Source organism: Catharus ustulatus, chromosome 6 (assembly GCF_009819885.2).
Source record: "Catharus ustulatus isolate bCatUst1 chromosome 6, bCatUst1.pri.v2, whole genome shotgun sequence".
Classification (NCBI taxonomy): domain Eukaryota; kingdom Metazoa; phylum Chordata; class Aves; order Passeriformes; family Turdidae; genus Catharus; species Catharus ustulatus.
In genome coordinates, this window is record NC_046226.1 from 12,264,668 (window position 1) to 12,287,917 (window position 23,250).

A 23,250-nucleotide genomic window follows, 5' to 3' on the forward strand; every position below is an offset into this window, starting at 1 on the left:
GATTATTTATAAGGTTTGTTGTGTTTAATAAACAAGTGAAAAAATTAAGCAGACTCCTTTAAATGAGAAGATAAAAAGCATTCTGTTTTTTAAGTGTTATAACACTTCAAGGATCAGTATCTTGCTGTAATTAATTTCTTTGATCACTATTTAAACAAAAGTGTTTTTAATTTGAGGTGGTCTTTTTAAAGACGTGTTTTTAAAATTAAGCTTCAGAGCATTTCCCCATTCACTTGAAAATAAAACCTTGTTTGAGGGGGTTTTGGGTGGGGTTTTTTTGTTTGTTGGCTGTTTTTTTTTTTTTTTTAAATGTGTTTAATACCACAATCATGGGCCATTTCATAGTTTTGTAGTTTTTCCAGTGAATGTCTAGTTAAGATATGGCACTGAACTTTGAGTTTTAGGAGCACAAGGTTTCCTGCAGTGCAGTGAGTTTGGCAGAGAAGTTTGTTTTTCTAAACATAGGTGGGGGTTACAAGTTTCAAATATACATTTATTTTTAGTATCACAGTGTAACACAAGGCACATTTGCATTGTGACAAGAACACATTACAAAGTGACAAAATCAGTTTAAGCAAATTAAAATCAGCAGGATCTATATATCTTACGTGTTTAATCAAGGGTACCAACAGCACAGGTTCACCCCTACTAAATAAAACAATACTGAAACAAGCCCAGTAAGATGATCTTACCACTAAAAATACTTCCAGGAAAGCAGGCAAGTGAAGAGAAGTACTAACACAACTCAGAGTTCCTTGAATATCATCTGAATTTCTCTACAGGAATGACCGCCACTCCAACAGGGGAATGTAAACCAAAAACTGAGGAGACATGCTGAAGAACCTGAAAACTATGTAAATTTATCAACTTTTTCAACTATAATCAAGTTGGCAAGGACACAGAGGAAGTGAAAAAGCAACCTGGTTTCAGGTAAGTATTAGAGCTTTAATTAATATGTCAGTGAGAACCTATAGTATAAAACTGTTCAAAACACAGCCATCATAAAGTTGCTAGCATTTTTTATTACTTACATTTCTTGACAGTATTAAGTTGTGAGTAAACTGACATGCCTATTTTCATTGCTTTTATGTAGTTTTTTTCTACATTGGCAAGTGAAATCTTCACAATTCTAGCTTCCTTCCTTGGAACCAAAATATCATTAGTAAGAAAATTCTCCTGAAACCATTTTATTTTCCTTTAAAAACTTCAGGGAAATAAATTACACCGTTAGACTTTCAAAACACATTGATTCCTTTACAAAGCACAGATTTGTTTGTTAGAATGTTTTATACCCATGTATCATTTTAAAAGACATTAGAAAATTGCAGACATTTGCAGAATAAAGTCTTCACTAAATGAGATCAAGATCTCCAAACACACCAATCATTCTTTTGACTTTTATTCTGGTAGACAGCCACTTTTCCCAGTCCTCCTTTGTTCTTAAAAAGGAAAGATTCCAAAGGAATGGAGATGCAATAGATGGTATGAGTAGCATTCTTTCCCCTATTCTAAGATTTGGAGAAACACTTTGCTTTTCATTGATATGAGACCACTCTAAGTAGAACCCTGTTGCCTTAGAGTCCTTTAAATGCCAGCAAGACTTGTGGTTCAGCAGCAGAGCCAGCAGCAAACACCCTTGGACAGAGATGGCAGTTCAGCATTCTCTGTACTGGTACCTCCCTTCACTCCTGCTTTCAGCACAAACTCTGCAGCACCAAGACCTCAAGGGGAGATGAATGAATCAGTCACATTACACACAACACTTGCTCGTCCCTCTAAAAGGCCTGGAAGATGCAACCTCTAGAAACTACATCAATTTTGAAACACTGAGAACTGCAAAAATTTGAACATGTATTAAGGTGCAGGACTCATGTTATCATACATTTGACTTTGGCTACATATTTTAAGGTCCAAATGAATCTACAATGCAGGATTGCCCATGACAGCTTGTGGTAGCATTTTACTGAAGCCGTATCACACAATTAGAAATAAGCTGGAGTCTTCTTTACCTTCAGAGGAAGAAATACCAAAGCCCCCTCTGGCAGTTGTACAACTTTAACTTTGTGATTTGTTTCCACAGAAATAGCCTTATCCTGCAGTTCAGAAACAGCAGTGGGGAGAAAAGATAAGCCCACTGTTTGATTAAGTTCTTGCAGTAAAGGTCTTTAAGTAAGAGCAGATATTTTCCTTACCCAGAGCAGAATACAGTTTGATAAATACAACAAGCAGTTTGATTATTTATGTGACACTGAGGATAATGCTAAATTTTAGTTGTGTAACAGAGATAACTTTGTAATGAAATTGGGTTAGCCAGAACAAGAGTACCAAGAGTACTGAAAAAATCAGTAATTTATTTGGATAGGTTTTTTTTAATTTAACTGAATATTTTTTAATTGCTTTGAAGAATATACCTAGCCTAAAGGCTGCAGGGATAAACTTTGGCTGAGGTCTTCTCAAGATTTTTCTCCGTAAGATGTTATTTAGCAGGATGGATGTACAATATAGGAACCTCCATTTGTTCTAGTTATACTAGGGTCACCCAGACTGAAAATTTTTCCAATTTTCCTTGAGGAAACCATTCTGCTTTACTACAGTTATTTGTACCTTTACTGAGTTACTATGATGCTTATGTGTCTCTAAGCACTGGGGAAAGTAATGGGAAAAACAAGAAGTTTATGGCCCAAGTAACAAAGGTCTCTCAGTGCAAGGTTTGGTCTCCTGCTTCCACTGGAACAAACTGTTACTTGTGTTGTGTGTGTTCTGCCTTCTAACAGACACATCAAATTGCTGCATGTGAATGGGAAGTTCTGCTTCCTATGTAAATTAAAGAGGTTGCAGACAGCTCCTAACTCAAAGCTGCCACCCATGATCCTCAATGACAATTCCTCACAGGGAGATCTCCACAAGGTCCAAACTCTGCCACAGGAATTCCTGCTCAGGTGGGTCTCCTGGATGTGTGGAGGTAGGTTTTATCTAGTATGAAATCGGTGAAAAATACTGTTAAGCCTTGGAAGCTGAAGAGCATCAAAGAATGAGTAACATGATGGTAAACAAGTGATTTATTATATTAAGGATATTTCAATTTCCTGGCCACTCACTCACTCTAGGAGTGTAGGAGGCAGATGCCTCAAAAACACATCAGGATTTCTCAAAGTTACACACTTGACTCCCAGGATATTCATAATCTCCTATAAGATTTGCTGCCTCAAACAAAACAGTTTGCCTTACAGATGGGGATGACCACCTTGTGTGCAGCAGCACACACACATTAACCTCAGCAAATTCCTGACTTTTAAATGTAGTAGAAAAAATCTTGCTGTGATGCAGTTACTTAGAGAAGTTGTAAAACAACTTTTCCTTTGTGGTTTTTTGGAGCTTCCCTCCAAGCACACAGCACAGTTCAGTTTTCTTCACTCAGCACAGCCATCACAACTCAGCCTTGGCCCTGATGTGGGGCCAGGAATAGAGCAGGGTTTGTGACCATGTCATGTTTACTCTGCCAACAGTAGCTTCACCTTCCCTTCCAGCTTCCCCATATCCTATGTTGCTCATAAATGTGGAAGTGAAATATATTTGTTATCTCCAGCATTTGGGGCCATTTCACCCATTTCCACTCTTCATATCTGTGGACAGTTTGGGTTTTTTTTTTCTTTTTAAGTATATACTTTTAAGTATTTTCTTTTTAAGCATATACCTTTTTCATATGAAGTGAATACAGCAGCTCCTCTTCACCAAGCAATTTACACAGCATCAACACACATCGTTAGTATACTCAGATTTTTATTTTTTCTTTTAGGGAACTCAAGTATCTACACATTAACAGCTTTACATAAAACAAAACTGATTAGCTTTTGTTATTTCTCCTTTGCATATCTATGCAAACCACTAAACAAAAAGGGGCCTGGCATTCAAATAACAGAATACTGCAAATTGTGTGACAAATAACAGAAGACTGCAAATATGTTTAATATTCTTTATAATATAGCTCAGTTCCTATAACATCATTTAGATTGCCCTATGGAGTTTCTGTACTTTGTACTTTATAACATTTAATCTCTCTCCTGTGAAATCTTGAAGAACAACCTATTCCGTAAGTCAACCCAACAGAAAGTTATTGACAATGATTTCATGAAGAGCTTTGTCCCAAAGGGCATTGGTAGGTAATTTGCAAATCTAATGTACATCTAGTCAGCAGAGGGTATTCAATGCTTACTTACATTCCCACAATGTAGTACAGTCATACAGCCCACCTGAAGTTGAACAAGAGATCTTTGATTATGTTTGTCAGCAATACAAAGCACAACAGTTTGCATTTTAAGATTCAGAAAATAACCTTAAAAGAACAACTACTTAATTTTTTCACATTCTGCACAAGACTTTGGTAAATAGGCTTTTATTATTAGATTGGGGGCTGTTTATTTTAACAACAAATTCAAAAACATTAAACACAGACACAATATTAATTTAAAAATACAGGGGTTTTTTTCTTAAAACCAATCAGCATAAAAAAGTTTTATACTTGGTTTACCTAGATATCATAAGTTGAAGAAAAACCACAATAATTTAAGACACCAGAAGCTGTACCATAGAGAGAGATTATTACTGTAGTCCAAATGTTTCAGAGCTAGTTTCCAGATATAACTGACTCTTTAAATTTAACTAGGAGTACAGCTCAAATGAAAAGTCCTGCTACATAAGTGTGGGTGGAAGCATCTATAAATACTCAGAACTGCACATGTGAAAAAGTATCTACTATGCTCTCCAACAATAGTTTAGAAATTAGGTAACGAGCTTGCATTTTTATTGTGATTTTGTCATATTATGGAGATTGCATGACTAACTTTCATTTTACAGCTGGTGTAAGAGCATGGCTTTGCAACTGGAAATGAAAATAAGAGCTCCAGCTAAAAACCTAGGACCAGATTAAAAGTTAACTTTCTCCTATGTGGATGTTGACTTGAAGCTATGAATTAATGACAGAATTATCAAGGAGCAGATATGAACATACTGACACCTGCAAACATTGCCTGGCATTTACACAGGACCCAATTAAATTATTTTTAACTAGAGAAGTAAATGTAACATTTAGATTCTTGTAAAATACACACCACTGCCCTCCCCTGTTTTGTTCTAAAGCCTGATGAACACACTTCATTTAGCAAGCACTAATGCCTAACTGTGGTATTCCATCAGTAGGGGCTGCCTCTGATTACATTCCCATAGTGCAAACCTACTTGATCAGCACATCAGTGCACAAGAAATCCCAGTTAAACTCATCCCAGAGAAATAGCTGGGTATCCCAGTAGAACATCACACCAGCCTCTGGCTCCATGGCTCTGGGCAGCACAGCCCTGAAAATGCACATAAACCCAAAGGTCCACCACAGGTCCCAGAGTGCTCACCTCCTTGGCACCACTGCAACAAAAACATTTAAACAATGCAGCCTCGGGTTCAGCATTTCTCACTGCAGCAGCAGTACAACACACCTACTGAAAGTGCTACTTCACCTAGAAATATTTCACTGCATTTACTGCACTGCCACTGCAGACTTACAGAATGAAGAATTTCAAAATTAGAAGTCAATGCAAATAGTTGAGGTTTGGCTTACTTGAAATTTCTAGTAGCATTGTAGGCTCCTAAATATTAGCACAAATTTAAAGAAATCAGTGACTAGTTTTGATAAAATTTTTCAAGAGTATTTAAATCCTTTTTAAGCACATAAATGTGAATGGTTTCTAAAATAAACAAGGAATGTCAGCAGCTGGATATCAAGTTTTTTGATAATCCAGACTCTGTACTGAGATACCCAAGAGCAGATTTCTCAAAGAAGAAAAGAGCCCTTCATTTATAATGGTGGGAGAATAAAGGAAGCAAAAAATGTTTCGTTTCAAGCCATTTGGCATAGCAAACGCATGGCTGAAAGGTTTTTGACATCAACACCATGGGTCTATGGCATTACCTAAATATTTAAAATCAAAACCTGGTGGTTGTGAAAAGCTTGTTTTCCTCAAGTCATTCAACAGATGAAAAATTATCATTGGAAGCTTCCCCAATGAAGTCCTTACAATTTCAACACTATTTTCACATAACATGTTGAGGACCCTTCCACAATCAGATTCACTTTATTATTTTAGCTTCATATTACTCAATGTCTCCTCCATTTGTGTTGCCGTTACTAAAACACTTTTACTACTTGAAAAAATATTCATCACTCCCCTTGCTTATGCCTTCATGTACCTGCAGTTATCTCCACTCCCACTGCAGAAAGCACAATTAGTTTAATTAATCTTCATGACTGTTTCTAAAATTTAGTAGCTTTTCTTCCTGTTCTCTGAACTTGTTTGAAATTGATGTCTGAGAGATCAAACATCTGCTTAGCATGTTGCAAGTACTGTCTTGAATTAAAAACTTTAAAGTATTTCATGTACTATATAGGAAAATATTATTCTGAAATGTAAGCTACAGGTTATTACCAGGATTTCAATGGACTCTCCATTCACACAGGTTAATGAAATGTGTAGGCAAAGAGAATATGCAGTTGGTAAGTAAAAGTAACTGACAATAGAGGTTTTCTGCTAATTTAATGGTTTTTTATATACAGTAATTTCACGAATACAAGCCGCACCAATTTGACTAAGATTTTGCTCCTAAACCGGAAATGCGGCTAATAATCAGGAGCGGCTAATACAACCTCAGAAGTGCCTGCCAGAGTGCTGAGCCGAGCAGCTGCAAAGTCGGCATTTTGCGATTGTTACAAATCGCTACTCTGTTGCACCGCGGGTGGAGCCTGGCTCCCTGCAGGCAGCACGGGGGGCGGGGAGAGAGGCAGGAGAGCTCTCTTTCCTCCTCTGCCACAGCCCAGGAGAGAGACGGGGGGGGCCCGGCGCCGCCATTGCCGCGGCCCGGGGAGGAGAGGGGGGACCCGGGCCGTCCCTACCGCGGCCTGGGGAGGAGAGGGGGGACCCAGGCCGCCCCTGCCGCGGCCTGGGGAGGGAGGGGGAAGCCCGCGCCGCCATTGCCGTGGCCCGGGGAGGGGGGGGAAGCGCGCGCCGCCATTGCTGTGGCCCGGGGAGCCGACGGGAGCCCCGCGCAGCCATTGCCGCGGCTCGGGGAGCCGACGGGGTGCTTTGTCCCCGCCCGCCGCCGCCGCGGCAGGAGCGGGGAAACTCCGTCCCTGCCCGCCGCCGGCGCCACGGGCGCGGGAAAGCTCCGTCCCCGCCCGCCGCCGCTGCCGTAGGAGCGGGGGAAGCTCCGTCCCTGCCTGCCACCGCGGGGCAGCGCCGACCCGGGGTGACCGAGCCCAGTGGCAGCGGCGGCCGGCCCCGAGCGGCAGCACCGGGCTGGACCACCTGGCCCCGTCAGCGGCCCCTAGCGGGCCGAGCCTGCACAGCCTTAGCTCAGCCAGTAAACCCCGCCCTCCCGCGGTTCTGTTACTAATTGCACGCGGGTCCTCGCTGCGAACGACAAAGCGGCTTATATTCGGGTGTGGCTTATCTATGGACAAAAACCGAAATGTTTGCCAACACCCAGAGATGCGGCTTATAGTCAGTGCAGCTTGTATTCGTGAATTTACTGTATATTTAAATATATGTCTTTATAATATACATATACACTTAAGCATACATGAAGTGCACTGCTGCAAACAAGTCGAAAGAAAGATTCACTATTGAAGAAAGTTTTATTTTAACAGAAAAACTTTGAAGAGAATCCTTGGATATTTCAATTAAGTTTCTACTTGAAAAGCAGAGAAGAAAGATGGAAGACAGAATCTGAAAACTAGAATTTAGGGAAGATTTTCTAGGCTCTGTGAGGGGTTTATTTTGGTTTTAGTGTAAGCTATCTTGGGCTGTGGAATGCTCTTTGCCAAGGAAAAACATCCTTAGAGAGAGAAAAGCATACAGAGTGTAAGTGCTATGATTGAAAAAAACCCCTTCTGGTATTATCATAAGCCATACTTCTTCAGCTGAAGATGTCAACACACCTTTGTAACACCTCATGATGGATCTAGCTTGCCAGTCTCATTTGCTACTGCTTCTCTTTTCTTATGCTGCCAAGAGAAAAAAAATCAACTGCTTGCTTTTTTAAAAAATAATACTATACACATCACAGTTCAGAGGTTAAAAACCAAATGGAATGAAATAACTGATTATCAGTGCTGCAGTGGTATAAGTAAATAGTACGGAGGGCCTAAGCAACTGCAACATTTTCAGAATGATTTAAATAAAATCTGGATTTTATACTGAGAAACCTTTAGAAGCAAAATACATTTTTCACAGTAGGAAAGAGACTCCAGAAACATAAGTACTACCTTGAGTAATTATTGTTAATTAACTAGAGATGAGGCACTATTTCCAAATGTGACATTTAAAGCACATAATGTGATTGTGAATATTCACAAAGATAATTAAGTTCATCTGCTTCAAGTCCTTGATTTAGGCACATCTGAAAACACCCCTTAAACTATCATTAGACCTGTAATCAAGTATTTTGTTGCTCAGGAAAATTGTATACCTTTGCTTACCTGCTAATATTGGGATATGTACTCAAATGCTAGTACATGGCTTTTGAGAAGAAATTCTCCTTCAGGCAAACGCTGAGAAAGAAAACACTGTTTCTGATTGTTTTCTCAGAAGGGACCATTAAAAATTAATTCCTCACAGCATCAGATGGAAACAAAAACAAAAATTTCTAAGTTTCCCAAACTGAACTCATGATCACAAGACTGACATGAGCCATACCTGACTGAAAATATGCATCAAGTCAAAGGTACCCCCAATGCACATACTGAGGATACTATTCATGTTAGGTTGCATACTTTCTTCATCTTCTTTATACCTAAATCCATTTCTCTACAAAAAAAAAAAATGCAATCAAATTCAGGGATGAAATACAATGTATAATGTAAAAATGTGAAAATCAAAAAGTGCACTGACTTCATTCTGTTGGAAAAAGGTTTTAAACATTACAGTCTTCAGAGGCAGGAGTCTTTGATCATTAACTCTGATCTTGGTCTTGATCAAGACCTTCTTGGAGAAATAAACTCTGAAAACAGGAAAAAAATGACCCCAAGAACAGAATGTCAGAAGAGTCATAACTTGGTGTTTTGTCCTTTGTTCTTTTAAGAGTAAAGACAGCTTCTTTTCACTAGAAAAGAGATTAATGAATAATGTGCTCCAAGATGGAGAAGAAACATTTAGACAGCATTCTAAAGTACAAAAGGTTAAATTTACTCTATCACTCTCCAATTATTTGACATAGAGGATTTTTAATCAGTCAAAACAACGTGAATAATTATGTACTCTAAGGATGTCCTAATGGTCTGTATCTCTCAGTTTGAATAGCAGTTTTATTCTAGATCACAAAACTTTTTCCTGATCAAACTTTTATTAAGGGTTATGTCTGAAGAGAAAATTAAGGCAAAATCTTTCTAAAAAAAGAAAAATTGAACATTCAATTGTGCATAGTGCCAAGAAACTCCTGACCTTGTCTAAAAGCCAGTTCCTGCTGCTGCATTAAGTGCAGATTTACTGTTCTACTTCAAAGTCCATCACAAGCACTGGCAATGCCAACTGCCAGGAGAACAGAAGGGTGAGACACTGTGCCACAGGTCATTAACCCCAGTCAGCACCCTGCTCATACCAGCAGCCAGCTGGACTTCACTGCAAGTGTCATCCTCCAGAAAGGTGTTGTTCCATTCCTCAGCAGTGAAAGGAGAACATCTGACCCCAAACACAGCATATATCTCATACAACAAAGTACAGGCTTGGGAAGAACCGCCTCAAGAGATGTACATGTTACCCACCTTCCCCAATATCTTTCCTTAAACTATAAATAGACTGAGAAAACAAGAAGGGAAAAAAAATGTTCTACAGTCTCTGGAGATGAACAACAGTGAGAATTACGATCATGTTGCTGCACTCCTACTAAAGAAATGTGTTCAGATAAAAGTGATCTTCAATCAAACTAATCAATAAAATTAAAATTGTAGTTCTCTTCCAAGTGCTCAAAGCACGTTTCAGAGAAAATCAATCTACTCAGGATTATACAAAAAAGAAATACAGGAGAAGAGTAAAACTTACTATAGATCTTCCTTTCCCTTTTTTTATTCTGCGCAAGAACACCAACATGCTGTTGAAACACTTTCTTACAATCATTTCGTAGCGACCTTTGGCAAGTTTCATGAGGAATTATTCTGTTCCCATATAAAGTGGTCAGCAAAATAAAATAGGTTGTGGGAGGTTACACTACACTAAATACTACTACACTAACATTACTACCACCAAGCATTACAGGTTAGCCCTAAGGCAAGCCAGGTTGCCAAACCAGCAATAATTGAAGGCCAACTAGTCCAGTGCACATCCTCAAAGCCACTGGACATGTCAAATCCCCCAGAGCAATGGGTTACTGCTTTTTATAACAAAACAACCAAGGAATAAAAGGAATAAGTAAAAAGCAAGATTATGTCATTAGTATTTTCTCCTATTTTATTTGTAACTATGACAAGATAATGTCTTCAGACATTTTAGGAGAATGAATATGTATTTTTCTGATGCTCATCCTTGAATTTACAGCAAATTAGGAGGAAAGCAACAGCTTAAAACATGTTTCTCAATTGAATTAATCTGCTCTTCAGATTACATGATGGTATTAGACCATATATACCATAACACATTGTATCCTGTCTTCTCAAACCATTCTAAAATCCAAATTAAGTATCCTCTGAATTATTGCACAGATTTGTACTAAAGAAGCCTAGAAATTAACACCCCATGTATTAGGTAGCCCAAATCAAAAATCAGAAATTCTCAGCCAAATAGTCTTAAAAACAGTTGAGCAAAGTCACACCAAACAGTAAGATTCACACCAAGAGAGACTTGGTTTGATGTTTTAGTCATCTGTACCAATCAATCTTTTTTAGCTAATTCCCACTATTTACAAGAGCGATGGGCTTACCAAAAGCTGAGTAACATCAAACTGACAAGGAAAGAAAAGAGAGAAAATAGGAAAATGAATAGAGAAGCACTATTTTTTACACTGAAGACAGGCAACCTTTACATTATACACAATGCTCACAGAAAAAGCAATTTGTAAATAAGGGTATATATCCAGTAAAGGATATTTAAAACCATCAGTTATCAAGGACTCTATCCTTCTCAAGAGCAAAGTGTTTCTACCATGCCATCAATCGTCATCTTTTAACACAGCGTGTTCTTTATTGTGCAGAGATTCTGGGACAGCTATGCCTGAAGCTAATCACAAGTTTTCCATAAACCACTGACTCTAAGGAATATGCTCATATAGCTCACATTCTCAGCCAGCTAAAAGTTCTGAGCATGACTAGGTTTTTCTGTAGCGACAAAATAGCAATTGTACATTCATGCTGGCCAGGCAGCGCAAGAGAGTAACTTCCCACACACACCAAAACAAAGTGAAGAATTCCCATCTAGTTTGCAGTTAACCTTTAAGTGTTTTGTGACTAATCATGGCACTATGGCTAACCCTGTGGATTTTCCTCAAATGGCAAGTTCCTGGAAAACACAGAAGTGAAAAGAAGCTACAACATCCTTATAAATCAGCTAGTGATTCAAGCTGTCGTTTGTTCTAAAATATGAAAAATCAGAATTATTTTAACATGAGACAAAGCTAGGTATAGCAAAGATACTTAAATCCTCACCCCTGCTGTACACTACATATCCACCAAAATTTACTTCAGATACATTAGCTACTTCACACACAGCAGTGAGCATATTTGGGATGACATGGTACAAGCAGAAGAATTTGACGCACATGTTCAAGTAATTCAAGAGAAACACATATTTAATGACAGGTAGCTATTAAGAATTGTTTTTAAACCACTAAATTCACTACTGCTGCCCCTATGTGGGAGAAGCACATGGCATAAAATTGGCAGCTTCTCATCAACTTCAGAATGCAGTGTGGTGCACGTAGTAGTGTGTTAAGAATAACACGTGTGCTCCCAAGACCTAAAAGCACAAACCCAGTAGTGGTTACAAGCAGAGAGTATTCATGCCCAGAAAACACTTCAGCAATCAGATCTTACCAGCAGGCAAAGGAAAGGAACTTCAAATGTATTGCAGCTCTCCAGGAGATAATTAGCTGAATTGCTATAGCCATTTATTAAATAATCTGGTTTCCCCTTCATCTCTATGAATCAGATTCATTAGCATCAATCACTTCTTCAAAGTCACAAACATTTATGCTCTATTAAAAGCAGGGATTCCTCATAAGTGCTAGACACCTCAATTTCACATTTACAGCACTTTGGAGGCAAATTGCCTTAAGCATCCTCAGTTCCTACAGGTAAGGAAGGACTTAGCATATCCCAGAGACTCTTGCATGCCACAGATTTGGAGCATCCACTACTGGTGTAAGAAGCACTGTTCTATTGAGAACACAAGTCTTAGCAACTCTACTCCCAGCTTCTGAAACACCGTGTGTCTACTCCTGCTGACCTGTGACTTATTTCCGAAAAGAAGAAGGAGAAAACCACCATAGACAAACTCCTTTTAGTTTTATGGGGTTTTTTCTTAAGCTTCAGTTAAATAGTAGCTATCAAATTCAAATCATAGCTGCTTGCACCGTACCTCAATACTATCATACTTTTTTAATATAAAATTGCCAATCAGCTAAGGCTACTCATGTACTTTAGAGTTTTATACTGATCTATGTACATATATAAAATATAAAATCTTCTTCACACAGTCAACAAAACAAAGTACAAACAAAAGGGAGCAATTAAACCTGTCTCATTGTTGCACATTATCCACTGGGAGCCCCTGGCACAGCAGGGACAATAGCTGTGGACAAGTTCTGGTGACCCAACCATCAGATGAGTGTGGCTGTTGATCAGCACAACACAGCTGGACATTGCCAACTGTGCACCCACTGATAGCAATGGCACAGAGTAGCACATCACTGCAGCAGGTCTAAAAATAATGCTAGAGAACTATACTTAGGGACTAATTTCTATTTGGAAGAAATTACCTAATCCAAATTTACAGGCAAATTCTGTCCATCTCCAATGTTAACCAGGTGATTTTCTTATTTTAAAACCTTCTTTTTTGCAGTCTTACTGCCTACCCTGATTTGGAGTAATATCTGAGAGGCAGAACACAGTGATTTAGAACAGCTATCTAAAAACCTGAGCTTTAATGAATCTTGTATTTATCAGTCAGCCTGGGCTAGTTACATTTTCTTTACAGCTTCATTCTTTCAACTAAAAAATAAACCATTTATTATTCCCAAGGCTATTGAGAATGTTAATAAGTGGGGGGGGGGGGGGGGGGTGGGAACGCCAAACACAAACAAAACCAAAGAGAAAAACCCAATAAATACAAATAAAATATTAAATATCCTCTTCTCTGGAAAATATAGATGCAATTCTAAACCCACTGATGTCAGTGACATAACCCAGTATTAAACATGAAAACTAGTCATTTAATTATGGAAATAAACTATTAATTATGTCAAGCAGCTACATGCTTTGCTAGCAATGAGGACATTTTAACTAGCACCATTTCAGTACCAGCAAGGAGAATAAGATTGAACTACCTAATTAATTTTAATTTCTTCTGCATTGTTAACATAGTGCTAGCTTTAACATGTTTATATGACTATGTCAGCCCTAACCACCTGCACCCCTAACTCCCATCCTTTCCACAGAAAACCAGCTGTGTTCCTCCCTCCCTTAGTAGATAAAAACACAAAATTCCATGCACACAATGTTCAGAAGGAGAAAAATTCTTTTAAAGAGTACATTAAAATTTGGAAAGAGGCAAGGAGACCAGCGAAAAGGACAGATTCCTAGGTGTGACTTCAGGAAGCAAGGTGTTACACAGCTGGCACATGCACAACACACAAGCACATGCAGTCTTGACTTTAACACCCAGGATTCTTAATCCATCAACCAACCAAAACATCTGAGAAAGGCAGAACACTTTGCAACATTTTCAGTTATGTCCTAGAAGAAAAACAGCAGTTTTATTAAAAATAATATAAAATAAAGCCTCCACAAGCACAGTAAAGGTAAAGATCAGCCTTAACAATCTAACCAGTCTGTCACCCAGCAAGCATGAGCTGGAAGACAAACCAAACACAATTCCACACCAGCTACAAAATGCTTTTTCTTTGAAGAGAGATATTACTGCAATGAAACATGATATGTATGATAAAGGACAGTAAGTTATTAGTTCCATAGTAATGAAGAAACTTCTTTGAAGAACAAGTAGTTTTCTAATGCTTCTTTCTCCTATAATTTAAAGGGAATTTATAACTAACAGTTGTTTTTATAGAATAAATATACAGCAAAGGCATCAATTAAGTTCTTTCTATAAGGCTTCATCCAAAGATCAAATTTCAGCAATCCTTGGTACATTCACTGGTATTATGACCTAAAAGATGCAGCTATGCTAAAAATAAAACCTGCTTTTAAAAAAGCAAGGACATGAACATACTGAAAAGAATAGAAACTTCAGGAAAACTCCTTCTAGCCTTGATGCCAGATAAATCTTCCACAAGTAATCTCTCTATAGAACCTGAAAAAGTAGAGCAAATTTTCTCAAAAAGTTGTTTCCTTGACAACATTGACAAACCATGAAGGGTAAGGAATCAAAGTCATAAGATGATGCCTTGTGGCTTTGTTAACAGATTTTTTTTAATATATAGCAGTATGTGAGATGCAGCAATAAAGCCAGATTTCTAGAAAAGAAGCAAAGACTGATCGGTGTCATTTCTATTTTCAAACAGTAAAAATATTCAAAATTTCTTAATTGTTACAAAAAAATTGAGATACTTCTGTAATATATTACAGTCACTTAAGAACTTAAAACTACTCTAGTTCTTTTCTTTTAAGTACCAAAATCTTGACTTTTTCTTCAACAATCTTACTGACACACCCAGAATGGGGAGAACACCAACATACATCTCTCCCATCTCAGCTGACATTCTGCCTTTAGACTGCACAGCAGCTGCCACACAGATCCTGTGTGTAATTGGAGAGCTTACCTTATGACATTATCAGTTCAGCTTCATTAGAGGCACTGCTCCACTGACATCTCTAGCCCTGACTCTCTTCCCTAGCAGGCTGGCTGTGCTGGGAGGCTGCTTTCTCCTCTGCTACTTCAGAGACACAGTAAACAATTGGAAGACATCCCAGTAGAATGGAAGTGCAGAGCTCACCCATTCAGGACAGATGGGTTGCTAAGGAAAAAGTCAGATAAACACTTTAAATTCATCATACTTCTGCAAATAATGATACAAGAAATCAAAACTTTTTTTAGGTAACATTAGAGAACAGAATCCTTTCTTCCACATCAGTGTTAAGGATATTTAGAAGATATTCTCCATGCTTTTGGATTTCCACAGAAATAATACTGTTTGTGAAATAATATTGTCACAACAACCATGTTATCCTGTGCATCTCACCTGTGGCCATTTTGCACCTGTTGATCAGTGTCAACCAAATTTTACAGAAGGCCTCAGTGTTTTATCCTCAAGGCTTAATCATGCTAAGCAGCTGAACAAAAGTAAAAGACACTGCAGAAGGTTTCCAGAGAAAGAAATTGAAGAGGATTTGTAGTCAGACTCAAAATACAGACAGACTTCAGTAACTTCCCTGCTCTTGGAAGAACTTTTATTTCCAAAATTTTTCTTCAAATAATTCCCAATTTATTTTTGCAGGGGCAGGGGGGAACACAGGCGCAGTAGCTACACTGCAAAATATCCATCCCACTCTTCTCCCCCATAGCCACATCCTCTAACACAGCCACAAAGCAGCCAAAAATGTTTCACAAGAACACTTGGGATATCCCTCTTGCATTCTTTAAGGAGATCTTATTCAGGAGTAATTTCCAAGTGGAAAAAAACCTCATGACATCACAAAGCTAAAAACCTCATCCAGAAGCTGAGAGGCTCACTGCACTTTTGCCCTCCCCCTTTTCCTCAAATGTCAGTCTTCATATAAGTGTTAAGATAAATTCTAATCCAAAGCAGTACTGAATTTAGTTCTTGTTAGTACAGAAGGAAAGAAACTATGGCTTATCAAACCCTACAGAGATGAGGATGGTGCTATTTATACTCAAAGAAACATACTCCTTTGAAAAAAATCCTTTGAGGCCTAAGCGTGTGTCAAACACTCCGAACATAATAAAAACTATACAAGTCATCTCCAGCTGTGGATTCTGAAAAAGTGAACAAAGGTTTTACTAGGATTTCTGTTTCCTTGACAACAGCATCACTGGAAACAAGAAAATAATTTTAACATATATCTCTCTAATGGCAGTCTCTAAACATTATCAAGGTGCTAAAATACCAAATGTGAAACAACTCTTAGCCACACAAACCTTTGGGATGAAGAGACCAAAATTCACCACTTTCATGAACTGTTCTTTGCTGATATGTGTCACCAGCTTTTGCAGAACAATTGTGAGAGCTATCTATTACATCCTGACCTGAATTATCATCTACCCATGGCACAGTCAGAAGCTTTCAGTGAGGGTCAAGTACATTCCTTCCTGCATGATGTTCCTTTTCTTACAAAATTAAGCATTATTGAGGATACTTCTCATTGAAGTATATTAAATAATTTTGTTAGAAGAAGACCAAGGCAAACAAAAAAGGCTGGCATTACTATGCCTGTACCTATCACATAAGTGTACTGCCATCTTAATAATCAGCAATCTTAAAGTCACTGGAAAAAACATGCACAGTTCTAAACAGACAAGGGAAGAAGGCCAGAACCTTCATAAAGAAAAGTCTGCTTCAGTATTTCAGAACAGCCTATTTAGTAGCCTCTTCAACAAGAAAACAATGGATTTTTTCCCACATCTAGGTAAGCACCACACAATAGCCAGAATATGAGCATTTCTTTGCAACTTTCAAGATCATGGGGAGAACTACTTATTATTTTTAATACACATTTAATATACATTATTTAAAATGTATCAACAGAGATCTAACATTTCAAATACAGAACATAAGTATCAAATAGGATGACTTCCTCATTTGTCATCTTATCATCACCTACAGTTAAAGGAATGTTGCCACAATTAGATTTTAAAAATCAATCTACTTACAGCATGATAACTAACTCTGCTTAGTGAACAGTTTGAATCCAGCCTAGCTGTGACAGGGCTACAGCCATCTGACAGCTATGCCTGAGTGTACAGGAAATATGCTGGCAGCTTAAATTTATTCTTTAATAAACAGACATGCCTGTGACAGAACAACAAAAAAGACTGCCTATTCCAAGTGAATTGTATACAGAATGGTTGAAAACAGAAATATTAGATTTTGTTACTCTGAGACGGGGTAATGACCAACATCTAGGAAATTTGGGTTGCCACTATCTGTGCCACAGTTTATAGGTTGAGGCTATCATCTTCTATCATTCAGGCCAATACAACAGGATCAAGAATGACAGAATTCCTGGAATATACTACTGCGCTATCTTTCTCCTAACAGACACAAAAACACAAAGTAAAAAAATACTTTGAAAGTATGATGGAAAATTGTATTTCTTGTGGCATTTGACACACTCCAGAAACCAAAATCCGTACATTACATTTAGTGAGTCTGAGTAACATGCCACTCTAAATCTAATGATCACAAAAGAGTCTCAGAAGACTGGTGAAGTATCTGGAGGAAATCTCTTGAGGTAGCAAATACAAAGGTGAACTACTTAGGAGCTCAGAAATCCCGACTTGAAAATAAGCACAGACCAGGAGAGGACTTAAAGACACCACAAACCTTTGACTTGTTCTTCTTTATACATGTACATAGAGACTGACCCCTGGGCGAGACAGAGCCCTGCTCTGAACCAGTATGGTTGTTCTGTTCTTAATCATGGCAAGTCAGCAACGCCCCTGTTCAAGGGGCTGATATTATTAAACTCATTTTCAAAACTTTTACTTTACTTATATGTAGAGCTGTGACTAAATGGCCATTCAACTAGGCCAGTAAGGAACAAAATATATAAGAAAAACTTACAACAATGTTTTAGAACACAAAGTGCTGCTAATATACATTTTGCATACTCAAGAATTGCAGCATTTTCTTTCCTTGACCTTGTTTAACAATGCAGAGTGAAAGTGCTGAAAATTACGAAATCCTCTGCAACAAACATAACACCTGCTGTGATGCTCTAAATAAAATATGAGAAACACAAAATTAACAGCTAACAGATGATTATATAAAGTTGTTACCTTGAGTTAATTTTAGGTAGGAAATACAGAATAAAGGCATAGGATGTTGAAGTTATGAACAATTGTTAAAAAGCTAAGTCCAGCACCAGTAACTAGTGAAAATGTTAACATCTGTGTGGCTCTGTGAAATGACAAGATCTTCCAAATAAAAGACACTGACAGTGTGAATGCAGCATTGTGGTTTCTGCAATTTAAAAATGTCTTTCAAGACACAACTTCTTAATGTTCTCTGCCACTGGAGGCAAAAAGCTGTATTCAGTGGTAACCTGTGATTCTGGATTCTGTATTTGGGGTTCTAAACCAGAAATACTTAAACAAGGTTTGATGTTCAGAAAGCACTGAATATCCACACTATGGGAACCAGGCACCTTTAACAGCAGTGATTACTCTCAAATTTTATATTAAAAAAACTTCAGTAGATGAGATATAAAAATCATGAACATTATTTTGGCATTTAAGTAGGAAAACACAAAAATGGCAGTAGATGCCTAAAATTCATTTACAGCAGCTTTCAAACAGAAGATAGAGAAGTGTTATTCAAATAAAACAAATTTAATCAGTTCAGACAATATTTCACAGACTTTACAATACACACCTTAGCTAAAAACATAAAGTCCCTCCCAATACCATTAGAGTGTAATCATGAAGAGCAGTACTGCTACAGTAAGAGCTCCCCATTCCCTACAAATTTAAACTTTAGCATTAAATATTCTTCTACTAATGCTCCAGATTTGAAGAACTGGGGGTAATTTGCAACACCTATCACTGCCCAGATGGAGTTCCATCTTATTTTCAGGTCTCTCAGAAAAATCAGGGGTTTTCTTATACATTTAGCAACACATGCATAAACTTGTAACTTTGGTCTTTCAATACACACCATAGAGGCAAATACTGAAGTCTGAGTCTTCAGGGGCAGTTCAGTTCCCATCCCTTTCTAACACACTCAGGTGCCCCATCTGCTGGTAGGAGTGTTACTCTAAAGAATTCTGCCTCTGAGCTAGTAAATGATACTGTTTTCAACTTTCCCACTTGGTAACTGTTTGAGGTGTTTTAAATGCAGCAATACAAAAGAAATCAGAATACATACTTTTAAAGAAAACCATAAAATGCTCCAACACAGTTCATTCATTCTTAACTTTGCAAGATATTTTTACTAAATGCTTCTGATAACCTTCCAGCTCTAGGTTTTCAGTTAATAGAAACTGAAAACATCAACTCATTTATTGTAAATACTTTAGCACGACTTACACTGATTCATAAAGTGCACTTTTCAACCTAAGAGAACATAAATGGAAGACTGTTCTTTTCTCTTCATCTAAGCATACTTAAAAAGTTTAAAAAACCCACATAATCAGTTCCTTATGCAGAGTTTAGACATATATCTGTGTGATCTGAATTACTTAGTCATGGTAATTTAGATGGGAATAAAAAAATTATGATCACTAAGATAAGTAAACCAAATGTTTTTTTGTTCTCCATACCAAGTTAAAAAAAAAAAAGAAAAAGAAAATCATTTTCCGCAAAGGAAAATTATTAGCTTGTGATGAAAGAGGAAATTATTAAGCATATAAGAACAGATAAAATATACAAAATTGGCTTAATACTACACAAATTGCATAGAGCTCTGGTTCAAGCACAACTTAAACTACCACAGTCATCTCAGCTTAGAACATTCAGTTCTGAGAAATCCCCACTAGTACTGGACTCCTCAAAACATAAATGACTTATACATAGCCTGTGTGTAAGGACTCGATCCAAGACATTTACACTTAAAAATAGTCAGTTATTCCTGTGACTGACTGAAAGCCCAGAGTTTTGAGGCTCTGAATTGCCTCTTCTCTCTGCTCATACAGAGATTTTAGGCTTTTAAGTCTGCTTTGAGTTTTACCCAAACCAGATGTTGAAAGCAAATCAAGCAAACATCCTGAGTGTCTGCATATTCCCATTAGAGGGAAAGAGGACACACATCCACTGCCTGGATTTAAATGAGCAATCCCAAGCAGGTGTTTTTGGGGGAAAAAAATATACAATCTGTGTGAAGTTAAAAGGATGAGGAAAAATAATAATTGACCTGCAATTCCAATCAGTTGTTTTATGCTTATACCGGAAAATGGACAACTTCAGGCAACAGTAGACAGCCAAAATCAATTCCCAGAAGGTAAAGCAGTGTTGTCACAGTCACCAGGGATCTATGTACTCGTGATCCCAGAAAGGAAGGGAATTTGGGAGTCTAACACCAAGCGAATCCTCGGTGTCACCGCGCCCTCTGCTGCCCGGGACAGCCTGCGTGTAACAGTGGGACAGTGACGAGATTCCCTAAGAAATAACAGCAAGGGGCATCCACAGCTTGCTGCCTTCCAGAAGATAAAAGTGTGGTTTCAGATACTTCCTAAGAGTTGTGTTATTCTTTTATTAATTTTTCAGACCCTCATGCTCTGAAGTGTTGCCAACACTAATATACTTCATTTATATTGAATTTCCAAGGTTTGGGGGACCTAAAACAGTCAGATTTCTTCAAAAACTGGCTTTACTGTTAATGACTGCTTCCAAGTTGGCATGGTAACACTCATTCAGAAAAATAAATATTCTTTATGCTCAGAAAACAAAACACACTGGCCATCATTTCAACTTTCTAATAATTTTATACTGCAGCAACAACTTAGACTTTAGATTTTTATACCAAATGCAACACATCTATAACTTCACTTGTCAGTGAAATGAGGTTCTGGAACAGTCAATAAACATTCAGCAGATGATGTGACAATTTAAGACAAAAGGTCTTAAATCCAGACATCAGTATTGTACAATCTAAATTTACATTGCTGCTTAGCAGAAACATCCATCAGCCCTTCTCACATATCTTAGTCTCTTCCTCCTAAGTCAGTTCTTCACAACAGCCAAGATGTAACAAGTATATTAAAGACAACTTGCAAGGAGAAATAAAAGTACTTTTTTCCTCTATTTAATGTTTAAGAAAAAGAGGTTTAAAAATCCTGGGAAAGAAGATGGAAGAACTATGTTGATATGCTGGTATAAGGGATGTTCTATTCTCTATTTAGGAAGATTTACTAAAGTCCTAAACTTTAGAAGCAAGAAAATAATTGTGCCTGCCATGGTAAATACATGTTAGATGCAATAAAGCATGTCTTCCACCAGAAAGGACACTTTCTGTGCACTCTTATCAAAGCTATGTTCCTGTGTAAGGCCACTTCAGAGGACAATTATTTGAACCCAGAGGCACAATCAGCCCTATATCTGGGAACGTATACACACAAAATACTTTTATTACCCATTTTTAAAACAAAAACCTCATTGGACTGACTAAATTACCAAAGAATTGAAGACAAATTCATTAAACCTAGAAGGTAAACTCACTCTGAATATTGAGCAATTAACCCTTGAAACAAATTTAAGTGGGAAGACCCCTTAAATCATGACAAGACACTGTTCTGAGATGCAAAATCCATCTGACCTGACCTACCTCCTCCAGCAGATGTCACACAGGTTGCCAGAAAGGTAAAGGTCTTCAAAATATCATTCCAGTGTTGGCAGTTAGTTGCTTAAGTCTGCTTCAGGGCAGAATCTGTGTGCATACCATAGTGCTCATAGGCCATTGTAATAAAACACTGATACAGATCATGAGACATGACCTAGCAGAAATCTAACTTCTTAAGGTCTAAAACACTGGCATTACTAAAATTAAAAAAAAAAATTAAAAAAACAAAACAAAACCACCAAAGCTAAAGGAACTGTGAGTATAGTGAAAGATTAAGCTGCAAGTTCATAATAATCTTATAAAGCATCTCTTCAAAATCTGAGCACATTGGAACTGTTAAATACACACAAGCAAGGATGTCATTTCCAGAAGAGGATTGTTTAATACAATATTTTTAAGTCTGATGATTGAGCCAGAAAGCATCTTGCTTTACATTACCTTGACTGTTTTGTCCATAGAAGCTGAGAGAAGCATGTGACTTTGTTCCCGTACAGGACACCACTGGATTTCATTAACAGGGCCGCTGTGTTTAGACATGGAAAATATTAAGCTTTTTGGAACTTCAGTCACTTTATACTTAGATCCCAAATATGGCTTAATTAATTCAGAGATCTTTCTCAAAGTCTGCTCTGCTGATATACTAAACTTAACATCACAATCTGAGCTACCTCTCTGGTCAGATTCTTCTTTTTCAGGCTTACTGGAATTTTCTTGACGCAGTCGTTTAGGGATATATGGCCTAATTCCTTTCAGGGTAGTAGTGCTGTCTTCATGTGTTCTCTTCTGGGAAAAGCCATTTCCAGAATTTCTCGAAGAGCTTGAAGCCTGTTCATAGTTTTTGTAAGCCACAGATAATGCAGCATGGCCAGAGTACACCCTGGGACAGTAGGGAGGTGCCAAGTCAGTGTTGTTATTCTGTGCATAACGCTCAGGGGGATCTTCCCAAACCCTGCTCCTGCCAGTGCTCCCAGCAGGGTGCATTTCATATGCAGATTTTGTGCTACCAGGTGCAAAGTGCTGAACACAACTCACAGAAGAACTCGGCTGGTTTGTTTGTCTGCCAGAAGAATTGGGGGCTTCAGTCTTTTCAGCTTCTGTCTCAGAGTCTGAATCTTCATAAGCAACCAAACTCATTATGGCTAGACACAGCAGACTCCAGAGATCTCAGTGCTGCAATCCTCCAAAATTATGATCTAAAATAAAGAATTGATTATTCAGAGCACAATTAATTACAAAGTCTACAATTTGAGTATCTCAGGGATATAAATACGCCTTTCTTTAAAAAAAATTTCAAACCTCTTATTTCTGTTTATTAATGGAATTTATTCTTCTATTATAACACACTGTACATTCTATTATACAACACGATTTGCCTCCAAGCCCTTTGCATACATTTTTAATGCATTGCAGAGGTGTATTTGCATACCACAAAACAATGACAATGAGGATGAAAAGGAAAACAACCTTGCAGTATAAATACAGCAAATTACTTTGCCTTACTTCCAGCATTACTTCTACACACACACACACAGA

General features: G+C 37.9%; 1 protein-coding gene across 2 annotated transcripts in view; it reads right to left on the bottom strand.

Annotated features, from left to right (window-relative positions):
• WDR25 (WD repeat domain 25) overlaps positions 1-23,250 on the bottom strand; it is a 63,509-nt gene that overhangs the window by 37,002 nt on the left and 3,257 nt on the right. For both annotated transcript variants that reach the window (XM_033062524.2, XM_033062522.2), the window contains exon 2: positions 22,156-22,910. In XM_033062524.2, coding sequence (XP_032918415.1) covers positions 22,156-22,851 — 696 coding nt within the window. In that variant the 5' untranslated portion in view covers positions 22,852-22,910. The remainder of the gene's footprint in view (positions 1-22,155; positions 22,911-23,250) is intronic.